The 11,608-nt window shown below is 38.9% G+C and overlaps 1 protein-coding gene across 2 annotated transcripts; it reads left to right on the plus strand.

The window, feature by feature from the left end:
* Window positions 1–93: 93 nt before the first annotated feature.
* Window positions 94–11,582, plus strand: znf341 (zinc finger protein 341). Of its 2 annotated transcripts, none has more exons than XM_023339002.1 (16): window positions 94–140; window positions 1,015–1,125; window positions 2,218–2,408; window positions 3,380–3,529; window positions 3,601–3,927; window positions 4,040–4,211; window positions 6,469–6,562; window positions 6,643–6,733; window positions 7,160–7,319; window positions 7,396–7,628; window positions 8,687–8,895; window positions 9,120–9,216; window positions 9,465–9,597; window positions 9,725–9,836; window positions 9,970–10,040; window positions 10,954–11,582. In XM_023339002.1, exons 1-16 carry the CDS (start codon window positions 110–112, stop codon window positions 11,496–11,498), a joined length of 2,727 nt encoding a protein of 908 aa, XP_023194770.1. In that variant the 5' UTR covers window positions 94–109; the 3' UTR covers window positions 11,499–11,582. The 2 variants fall into 2 exon arrangements, with proteins under 2 accessions (XP_023194770.1, XP_023194821.1); XM_023339053.1 differs by having other exon boundaries at window positions 6,472–6,562.
* The last annotated feature ends 26 nt before the right edge of the window (window positions 11,583–11,608 follow it).

Consider the following 11,608-nt stretch of genomic DNA (forward strand, 5'->3'; position numbering starts at 1 on the left):
GCCTTCATGTCTAAAATGCTTTTCTCACGTTTTCTTAATTTTTGTGTATTTACACCAAGCAGCAGGCATTGCTAGTAGAGCGTCTATTACACAAAAGGAGAGCTTCAAGATGGCGCAGGCAATATTTGAGGTGCTCGAAGGTAGTAATATTCATTTTATTGTTGTATAACCATAAACACAGTGGCGCATTTGAGGATATTTTTGATAAATATATTTTGTGGTTTTTATGGAAATCAGAAAAACATGTCTGAATCTCAGTTAGACGTTTATTATTGTAGAGAACAGGAAAAACTCTGAAAGTGTAAATGTAAACAACCAAGGAGATATGAAATATTTTCCCGTTTTTATTCCAGCCGTTTTCTATCAGACGTCCTATTGTGGGTGCGCAGTTTGAGGCGATATTCGTTTCTCTCGCTGTCCTTTTAAACTGCAACACGCTGTCACAAGTCTACTAAGTTGTTTCAAGCTTCGATTTTAGGCCTGATGTGTTTAGGATTTCATATTAACATTGAACCCATGTACAACTTGTACTCAGAGTACAAAACCTCAGTGGTTGGAGACGTAAACACATAGAAAGCTGAACATTTTGCAGAAATGATGTTTTCTTTGCACAACTAAATCATTTTTAACTCTAGAACCTGTTCACATTTTTTCCACATCATAACCAAAAACTTTAATATATTTTGTAGTGATTTTATGTGATGGAAAAAGTAGTGCATAAATGTAACTGAAGTGTTATGGAAAATGATACACTGTTTTTTTATTTTATTTCTTAAGAATAATAACAATAATAATAATAAGAAAAAAAAACTCTGAAAAATATGGTGTACATTTGTATTCTGACTGCCTTTACTCAGATACCCCTAAATAAAATGTGCAACCAACTGCTTTCAGAATTGCCTGATTAGTAAGTAGAGGATCAAAACTACTGCTCGATATGTCAGAATGCACATCATATTATGAAAAGAACTACTTTTGTCACAGTGACCTGATCTCCATCTATATCTTCCTCAGGAATGGACAACCAGACTGTGCTGGCAGTCCAGTCACTGCTGGATGGTCAAGGTGGAGTTCCTGACCCAAACAGCCAAAATGTCTCTGCGACGCCGGCCATCCAGCCCATGGGTACGTGAGATCACTCACAGGGTTCCTGCACAGTCTGGAATAATATGGAAAAATTACAGTTTAATATGGGGAAAAATACACACAAACTTTAGAAACTTTATTTCTTATTCCATTTTTTTCTAAGCCAGAAAAAAAAAAAAAATCTAAATTTCTTCTTATGTGAGCTCTTGCATTATTTGGATGATGACCTTAATTTTTAGTTTCAAGAAAACTTGAGTTTTGGTCAGAAAATTTTAAAATGTAAACACAAAAAGGCAATTTCACAGCTTTGTGGCCTCCAAATCTTTTTATTTGTATGTTTTGAATTGAATTCAAAGCTGGACTGGGTTTAATTTGGATACTTTTACAAACATTAATATAATTGATTATACAAAGTCCTGCCCACATTTACCATGTTTTCTAAATTTTAACTGATTGAAGATTATACAGATGCAAAAAAACAGAAGAGTGGAATTGGAAGGGAGGTTGAGCACTGTGTGTAAAAAAGACAATTAAACTTAAATGGACAATCTGTATCTAAATGTTAAAAAATGTTGTAAAAAAATTCTGGAAAATACCTTTGTAAATGATTTTTCCCCTACCTCTGCAGATTATGTTATTTTCTTTTAAGAAAGATAGTTTGGGAGAAATATATTGATAATGGCATAGTAATGCAATTTTGCCATTTTAAAGACTAATAAACTTAAATTTTGTAAATAACATTCCATACAGGGAGATATTTTAAATATCCAAAATAAAGCACAACAAACAAAATCAATCAATAAAATATAGATAAAAATAACACAACAGAAACCATAAATAAAGTGAATTGTGAAGTGTCTGTAAACAAATTTGCCCTTCAAAAAATATAAATCATCAGAATGGAAATCATTGGGTGATTAATTAACTGCTTGTTGCATGGAGCTCAGGAAGGAGTTACTACAAATGTCCCATTAGATCAGGAGAACACATGCAGGAATTCACTGCTTGGAGTGATGAACCAGTTTGTATGAAATATTCTGTTTGCTCTCGTTTTCATCTGCAGTCATCCATCAAGCAGGAATTTTTTCCCACTAATAATAACTGGACTGGTTGTTTTTAATCATCCTGCAGATGACGAAGACGTGTTCCTGTGTGGGAAGTGTAAGAAACAGTTCAACTCTCTGCCTGGCTTCATGACGCACAAGAGGGAGCAGTGCCAGTCTGGCGCCCCCTCCCTGTCCACCGTGTCCCTGGCCTCCACCAACGCCTACGCTCCTGTCCCGTCAATCGGCTCCGTACCGCAAACTGCCGCCAACAGACAGGTGAGGACAGAGCGGGGTGTACTGTAACTGGAACGATGTGTTTTGGTCAGTTGTGATCAATACTGAGCTTTGTGGCAACAGACATTCCAGCTGAGTTCTACTTAATATAAATAAGTATGTGAGAAAAGGATCTGTGATGCTGTAGGCCCGTTTCCTTTTTGTTAAGGAATATCAGTGGAAACTAAGAGATTGCAGAGCATACGAATGCCTCAAATCTGATTGCCTACTCACTTTGCTTGCAGCAATCCCTTCTCCTGAGCAAGTATGTGTTGACAGTGGAGAGGAACAATTCTCTTGTTATTGCTGTTTTAAAAATAAAGATACTTGGAAAAAATAGATATTATTTATTATTACTTAAATATATATTAGCTCCAAATTTGGATTCTTTCAGACTCATTTATTAATAGATTTGAGACCGATTCATATTTGATGTGACTAATACATCAGTGCAGTAATCTGGCCCAGTGGTTTTTAAAGTATTAAGTAGTGCCCTCGGAAAAATGGCAGATATAAAAAAATGTCAAGTTAAAAAGTTGAGTCTAATACATTTTTAATCAGAAAATGTTAATATTTCTTTAATATTAAAATCTAATCTGCTTTTCAATCATAACTGCAAAATATAAGTTAAAGTAATTTATTGTAATGTTATTTGCCATGTTCATCTTTCTGATCGTCTGCCAGTCAAATTTATCAAGCTAGTATGAAATCAGAAGGTCTGATGTAGCATTTATGCTAAACGAAGGTAATAATTATTGAACAGAGAATAAAAATGAGAAGAAACCCAGAAGTTTTAAAGTTGGTGTTTCTCTACATATTTAATGGCACAAAAAGGAAATGGTTCTTAGCTAATGCTAGCCGAGAAGCTAATGGTATTTGGATACACTAATTATCAAATCTGCAACAAAATGCTAAAAAACTACTAAAGGCTATCTGTAGTTGTTTAAATTCCTTCTATCCTGCTCGGCCATCAGGTATCCACCTATATAACAGTCCCTCCATCTCCTCTGACTCACACTCTGGTGCAAGGCAACGTGCTGGTCAGCGACGATGTCCTCATGTCGGCCATCTCCGCCTTCACCTCCATCGACCAGCCCATGGCCGCCATGCAGACGCCCATACAGGTACATCCAGGAGCGGCCGCTGCTTTGCTCCAACTGAAACACATTCTTCAGATGTTTTGCTGTTATTGCAGAGCAACCTGAGCATGCACACAGCGGGGGTATCGTATCTTCAGCACCATCACCACCACCACCACCACCATCATCAGCAGCAGCAGCATCAGCAGCAGGCTTCCCACCCTCTGCCCTCCAGCCAGGCACCGCCCCCCGCTCTGCCAGCTGGGCAGCCCACCCAGCAGCCCCTCTCCTCCCAGGTGCCAGTGAGCCACAGCAACTCGGTGGTGCAGGTGTACAGCACGATGCCCCACATGGCAGGCCCTGCTGCTGCCGCAGCAGCTGCTGGTGCTGGCGGTGCAGCAGAGATCCATACGTTAGGCCTGCCAGCTTTCCACCCTGTTCAGGTGAGTTCCTCCACCTCTCTGATTCCTGCTGCGGTTCTCAATATCTCATACACCATCCAGTTCCAGTTCCCGTGTTTCTTACTTGTTTCCTTCTCACTGGGTGCCCGGCCAGTGCGTGGAGGGCCAGTCGTTCAGCAGCAGTCCCGTCTACAGCCCTGGGAAGCAGGGCAGCAAAGCAAAGAGCTGCAGCCACATGGGCAGCATGGCGGAGCTGAGTGACTTCGAAAAGGTCATCATACCCAAACAGCCCCGGAGCAGCAAGAAGACAACGGACGGAGCAGCAGGTGATGGCTTACTAGAGTCACATTTTGCCACTTAACAACTACTTTATGTATGCAAAGATGGGGAGAGTAACCAAAATGTGGACTCAAGTAAGAGTGTCACTACTTCAACATATTTTTACTCAATTAAAAGTAACAAGTAACAATCCAAGAAATTTTTTCACTTTTTTTCCAAGTGAAAAAAAGTATTTTTTGAAAAATTTACTGAAGTACAGAGTAACTGATCAGAACATCAATTAATAATTAAGAACTACATCAGAAGATGGACCAAAATATAAAGTTATGTGGTAATTTTGGTATTTTAAGAATCAAAATGAAAATAATTTATATAAATAACATAATTAAAATAAACTGTTTTCCAGATCAGTTTATGTCAATATAAAACTGATGGAAAAACTGCAGGTGTGTGTGGTGAATGTTTATTTAAAAGGAGTTTGTTCTTAATTTTTGTGATGTTCCTTACAGTGGTAGAGAATCCAGACATCTTACCCAATTAAGAGCACAGATATTTTATAAGAAAATTAGTAAAGAGTATAAAGTACAGCAGAGTAAAAATACTACTAGATGTAAATTGTTTCCAAACATTTCAAAAAATTACTCAAGTAAATGTAATTGAGTAAATGTAACTAGTTGCTACAATATGGAGCACTGTTTGTTTTAGCAGGCATCAATTGAAGACTTTGATTGACTGTGAATGTATGTTACTGTGATTTTACTGGTTTTCCAACCACCAGAGTGTTTTTAAAGACACGTTATAATGAAATCAGTCACTCATATTCACACACATTCACACACACTCACATGTCGATGATGTGTGAATGCGTGTGAATGCAGCTGTGGTTGTAGCCACAGCTGCAGTAATGTTTGTGTTTAGCTGTGAAGTGAAGGAAACGATGCCTGGTTTTCTAGAGTTTTTGCAAATCATTGATTTATTTGTTTTCAGCTGATTTCCCTCTTTTAATGGCGCCGGCTCAGCTGGCTGCCTGCAGACACAGCTCCTGTCGTGTGCTGTAACTGCGAAATAATTTCCCTGCTGGGATGAATAAAGTAAAAATTATTATTATTATTATTATTATTATTATTATTATTATTATTATTATTATTATTATTATTATTATTATTATTATTATTATTTAACACTTCATTGTTCACAAGAGGAAATTAAATCTTCACATCAACTCTGGCCAGCTTTCTGTTCAGGATCAGACCGGAGGTGTCGACTTCACATGTTAGGTTATAAAACATTCAAGGGTTTGTAGTGTTAGTGGGGCCGCCTCTGGCAGACAGCTGGAGATACAGCTTGGGCCAAATATAATTGTGCTGCGGGCCAAATTGGGTTGCAGGGCTATAGTTTAACCCACAACTTAAATCCTCTAAAATGCTCTGTAACATGACAGTGGCTCAAAATATACCAGTAAACCCACCAATGAAAGGAAACATGGACAGCTACAAGTCAAAAGTGTCAAAAGTGTTCAGTCAAAAGTGTAAGACTAGATTAGGCCGGTCACCATACAAATGTATACTTATCTAATTCTAAATTGTCCCAGAACTTATTGTAATAAATTATATTTTTGTTTTCAGATAATTTTTAAGTAATATATTGTTAATGGCATAATAATGTAAGTTTTCCCTCTCAAAGACTAATGAACTGGAAGACATTTTAATTATTAAAATTAAATCACAACTACCAAAAAACCCCGCAAACAACCAAAACCATGAAGAAAATAGATTATGAAGTCTCTATTAACAAAATTACACTTAATAAAATATTAATCAGAATGGAAATGATCAAGAGCTTAATTTATTAAGCAATTCATTGATTTATTGCTTACTGAGATAAATTATTACGACAGGTTTGGAAAAGGCAAAAGTTAAGTCCCCCTAACTTTTGCCTTTTTCCACAGATAAAAAAAATCACATGAACATTTTGTAAAAAGAAACTGAATACTAAATATTCAGTTCCAATATGTGTACAAGTTACAGATAAATCACAATCTGCCTAAAATATTACAGGAATAAACAATCAACCATTCAAGGTATTGATGCAAAGCAGAAGTGCCAATCAAGTTGAAAAAGTCTGGACTATGATGCTGATTATGATATATACATATATATATTTATTGTCTATTTTAGATTCATACATTTTATTATTAATTATTTATTTTATCATTATTGGAGCCTTGCAACAACATTTTGCTCAAAATGTAGATTTTAAATGACAGTAAAGTCTATAATTCTAGTTCTAGGTTTCTCTCCTCAGCAGATCACCTGAAGGGAAAAGGTCCGAAGCTGAAGTGTAATTTCTGCGATAAGTTTTTCTCCAAAAACTTTGACCTCCAGCAGCACATCAGAAGGTGAGCAGCATAACGTGGACTTCACCCACCAACTGACTCCAGTGTCGATGGAGACCAATTGGTCTGTTTTCTGCCTGCAGCCACACAGGAGAGAAACCGTTCCAGTGCATTGTCTGTGGGCGGGCCTTCGCCCAGAAGTCCAATGTGAAGAAACACATGCAGACTCACAAGGTGGACTGTCTGTTTTTGTTTTTCTAGAGGTGAATTTTAAGATGGTTGAAGTAAATACATAAATGTGCAGAGAAAAAAAACGATTCTACATGGGAATCACAGTTCTTCGGCCTGGAATTCAGTTCAAAATGGTCAAATCGATTTGAGTCTGCTTAATGTTTTGTAAAATTGTTTTTTATTCATTTTTTTATATTTTTGTATTTAAAGCCAGGCAGTTAAGATCATAATAGAATTGTTTTGAATAAATGTTGTATTTGTTTCCTCTTGTCAGTCACATAATTTGAACTCTTGACCGTTTGAAAAGAAAAACTGGTTTCTGAATTAAATATTGTATCTGAACCCTAAAAATTGGAATCAACTCAAATCACAAAACACAGAGATTCACATCTGTATGAACGAGCGCCCCCTGCTGTCCTGACTGTCCAGGTGTGGCCGATGAGCGTGGCAAACACCGTGTCCCGGCTGCCAATTACTGTGAAGGTGGTTCCCGTTTCATTCATTGAGGAAGAACGGATGGCGGAGCGGCAGAAACAAGGCAACACGGACCGAGACCAGATTCAAGCAGAACCAGAGCCGGTCCAAACGGGTGAGCTTCAATTTCAGGACAACAAAACTAACTCCAGATTCACAACCTGTACAGTGAGCTCACTTCCTGTTTACAGAGGAACCAGGGGAGGAGGCAGCGACAGAGGCTGAACCCGGTCTGACAGCCAGCCGAGGGGAAGACGCCCAGGATAGTCACACTCGCTCAATGTCCGACCAGAACCAGCAGGGCGGCGCTCAAACCAAGCAGATTGTTGTGATAGACAGTTCCTACCAGTGCCAGTTCTGCACCTGCAAGTTCAAGACCTACTTCCAACTAAAGTCTCACCTGACCCAGCATAAAGGCGAGCAGGTGAGGCAGGAGAAAATAATTTATTTATTTTTTTTGTCCCCCGTCAAATTATATAAACCTTTTGGAAATATCATGAATAAGGCTACAAACCTTTGTAAACTGTAGATCCACATTACCTGTGTAGAGTCTGATGCATCTGGGGATAATTACAGCAAATGTAAAGAGGTTTTGGGAAATAAAATCCCTCGGTGTTTATCTTTGGCACAGGTTGGCACCTTCTACAAGACTGGTTATTTCTGTGTTTTGATAGAAGTATAAAATCACACACATGAACAAGGAATGCAAAAGACACATATTTTTGTACAATAATCTTAACATGCTCGAAAAGGAGTAGGAAGAAGTAAGAAACTTATGAACTCCTATCCCATAAACTCATACAATATTTTCAGATGGACCCTCATTATTTAAAAAAATGTAAGCAAATGATATAGGTCAATTAATTTTACATGTGTAAAATGGCTTGTTTTTGATTTTATTTTTATTGAATTATAACAAAGCAATAAGAACATTTTATATTTGACTCTAATTTAAGTCTATATTTTGGAAATCCAGTGTAAAACAAAAAACAATTACAACAAATTTAGGTACATTTTATTGAAAAAAATTAAAACTACCAAAATCTGTACATTTTTGGCACCATCAGAGTTCCCTACAATGTCTTTTTGATTAAGTGTTCCTGGTCACTAAGGTCTGATCTGCAGCTTCTAGCCGAGAGTCTGACATTTCCATGGTTACCAAATATGGCTATATCTATGCTGAGGGAGGTTCAGTAATGAGGGAACAAAGTTAAAATCCATTCCTTGTTCAGAGGTTTGGGGCGAAACAAGCAGAGAAAAATGTTTTGTTTTTCTGTTCTAAGCAGCTGAAGCCTGAAGAAATCTCATTCAAGATCACATTAAAAAGTATAGAAATTGAGTTAAAAGTGAAGAAATTTAGTTTGCTTTTTAATCTTTTGTACAAGTTCCAGTACACATAAGTAATGGGGATTGAGAAGATTGGGACTAAAGTTGTGTCAGACATGCAGCCGCTCTTACTGCTTGCTGTGTGTTTCCCTGCAGGTGTATAAGTGTGTGTTGAAGAGCTGCTCCCAGACCTTCCAGAAGCTTGACCACTTCCTGGAACACATCCGGACGCACCAGGAGCAGCTGACGTACCGCTGCCACCTCTGCAGCAAGGTCTTCCCCTCCCTGTTTGAGCTGGGAGTCCACCAGTACTCCCACTGCTTCTGCCCACAGCAGAACACCCGCAAGGAGACGAGCGTGTTCAGGTCAAGACAGCCACTCCTCCTGCAGGATGTTCCTTCTGACACATCAGCTTCAGTAAACATGTAGAAGAAATGTCTGTGTATCTATCTATATCTAGTTTTCTACTATATTTAAAAATTCCCCTCCGACTTTTTTCTTTAGTCCAAATACAACAGAAAACTCCCAAAGCATTTCCTTTACATGCAGTGTTTAGTTTTTACTAGAGTGTCTCTGTGTGTCACTGCAGGTGTGTGAAATGTCAGAGCAGATATTCAACCCAGGAAGCTCTGGAGCAACACCTGCTGACCGCCTCCCACAGCTTCCCTTGCCCTCACTGTCAGAAGGTACGCCATCATGCCGCACATATCTAAGGCTCAGAGTGATACAATAGTTTGGACAAGAGAGAAAATCAGGAGCAGCAAAGTTTTTTAAACACCATTTCATTCTGAGTCTTGAGTTCCTTATTATGTCACTAGGTGTTGCTATAGTGATTAAAGCTACTCTTGATCTTTTAACACCAAAGTCTCTCACTTTTAGCTGGAAATGTCTGGATAAGCTCTGATCTGCTTGCCGTCTCTCTGTTCATCATCAGGTCTTCCCATGTGAGAGATACTTCCGGCGCCACTTGCCCACTCATGGCGTTGGAGGAAGATTTAAGTGTCAGATCTGCAAGAAGGCCTTCAAGACTGAGCACTACCTCAAGCTGCACACTCGCATTCACTCAGGTCTGAAATTTAACGAAGGTTTTTTCCAACTCAGATCTAAAATGTGCAGTTTCAGTTTGTAGTGTTAAGTCAGGGAACTTGTGTGAACCTTGAATCCAACAAAAGATGAGTTTTATTCCGTTTCCAGGTGAGAAACCGTACAAGTGTTCCCTCTGTGAGGCGACGTTCAACAGAAAGGACAAAGTGAAGAGACACATGCTGATCCACGAGCCTTTTAAGAAATACAAGTGTCCCTTCAGGTGAGGCTCCTGAAGGAGGACGAGTAAAAAAGTTCCAAACTTCTTCCCCTGACCCGAACTATGTAATTATAGCTCAAATACTTTAATGTTTTTACACATTTTTGCATCTATTCTCCCTTATTTCCTTTTTCAGGACACATGTGGGCTGCACCAAAGAATTCAACAGACCAGACAAACTGAAAGCCCACATCCTGTCACATTCTGGTGAGAAAACGACGGTCCATCTGTCTGAAGATCTTCCTAGTTTACATACACAAGCTTCTGGCACAATTCTGCTAGGATATCTGATCACTCTTCTTACCACATTGGGTCGAGTCCATTTATCAGGAACTGATTGCTTTCCAGACGTTGCTTTAGTCTTTGTGGTCAAACAGCTCATCTATGTCTCATCTGGGGTTCAAAATTCAATCAAGCTCGAAGTGTTGAGTCCATATATTTTGTAATGATCAAACATGAAGCTTGTTGTGTGGCTGTGGTGGAACCATCAATGGTTGGAACCACTAATTAGAAAATTAGCTACCCTAGTAACCCTAAAGCACTAAACCATCAGCATGGTATTTAGAGGAAGTTAAGTTCACTAAGCTTTTTCAAAGTTACCAAAAATAGTAAATGGAAAATTTAGTTCCACAGTAGTGAAAGTGTGTCCACCAATGCATGACATAAAACCAAATATTAGTGCAGATATAAATACATTTTTGACCTCATATTAATATTGTTTAATATAAGAAAATTACAGGTTTCTACAGGTTTTACCATCTCAAATTAAAAATGCTTTAAGACCATTATGAATGGAATTTACTTAGCTGGATGAAGTTTGGTGATGAAATTTGCACTTTCTAAAATAAAATTGATATCCATAATGACCATATTAAAGCCCAACTTACTTTTTAAAAATGAATTTAAGACATTTTAAGGGCTTTATTTTAGATAGATGAATTTAAGACTTAAGACTCTTTATAGTTGTGCAGACACCCTGAGAAAATTTACATTAAATTCAAACCTGTGCTCTTTATTCTTGGTGTTAAAGTCGTCAAAAGTTGATTGTGTAAATTTCTCATATATTCTAGAATTTTTTTTGGCATTTGCTCTTTTTGTAACCAGCTCTCCTCTCTGCCAGGTATCAAACCCTACAAGTGTCTGTTCTGTCAGAAGGCGTTCAGCCGCAGGGCTCACATGCTGGAGCATCAGCAGTCCCACACAGACAACTACAGGTTCAGGTGCTCTACATGTAACAAGGGGTTCACCAGGCAGAGCTACTACAGAGACCACAAATGTCCCACAGTGGGAGACAGGACAGGAGCAGAGGAGAGGACAGAGGAGAACGAGGAGGCCGATGAGGCTGCAGGAGCATTGGCGGTTGAGGAGCAGGAAGGAGAGCGCAACGGGAGGAGAAGCAGGTTCACGAGGATTTCCAAACGCTTGCAGACTAATGGAGAGGAGGCAGAGGAAGAGGACGGCTCCGATGGAGACCAGGAGATAGGAGAAACTCAGCCAGGAGACGAAGTGGGGACCGATGGAGGCCACCATGCTGCCATGGCTACCACCGAGGGACAGACTGAGAGAGGGGCAGAGGAACATGGTGGCATGGAAACCAGTGACGAGCTGCAGACACAGACTGGGACCAATGCCCACAACAGTTCACAGAGGCAGCCATGTTTGTAGTCCAAACTTGCCTCTTTGTTTAAGCTGTTTCCTGTACTGGGAAATGAGAATATTTGTTTTATATTAAAACAGTTCCATTGTTCAGATGTTTTATGATCATTTCCCCCAGA

Source organism: Xiphophorus maculatus, chromosome 1 (genome assembly GCF_002775205.1).
Source record: "Xiphophorus maculatus strain JP 163 A chromosome 1, X_maculatus-5.0-male, whole genome shotgun sequence".
In the NCBI taxonomy this organism is placed as follows: domain Eukaryota; kingdom Metazoa; phylum Chordata; class Actinopteri; order Cyprinodontiformes; family Poeciliidae; genus Xiphophorus; species Xiphophorus maculatus.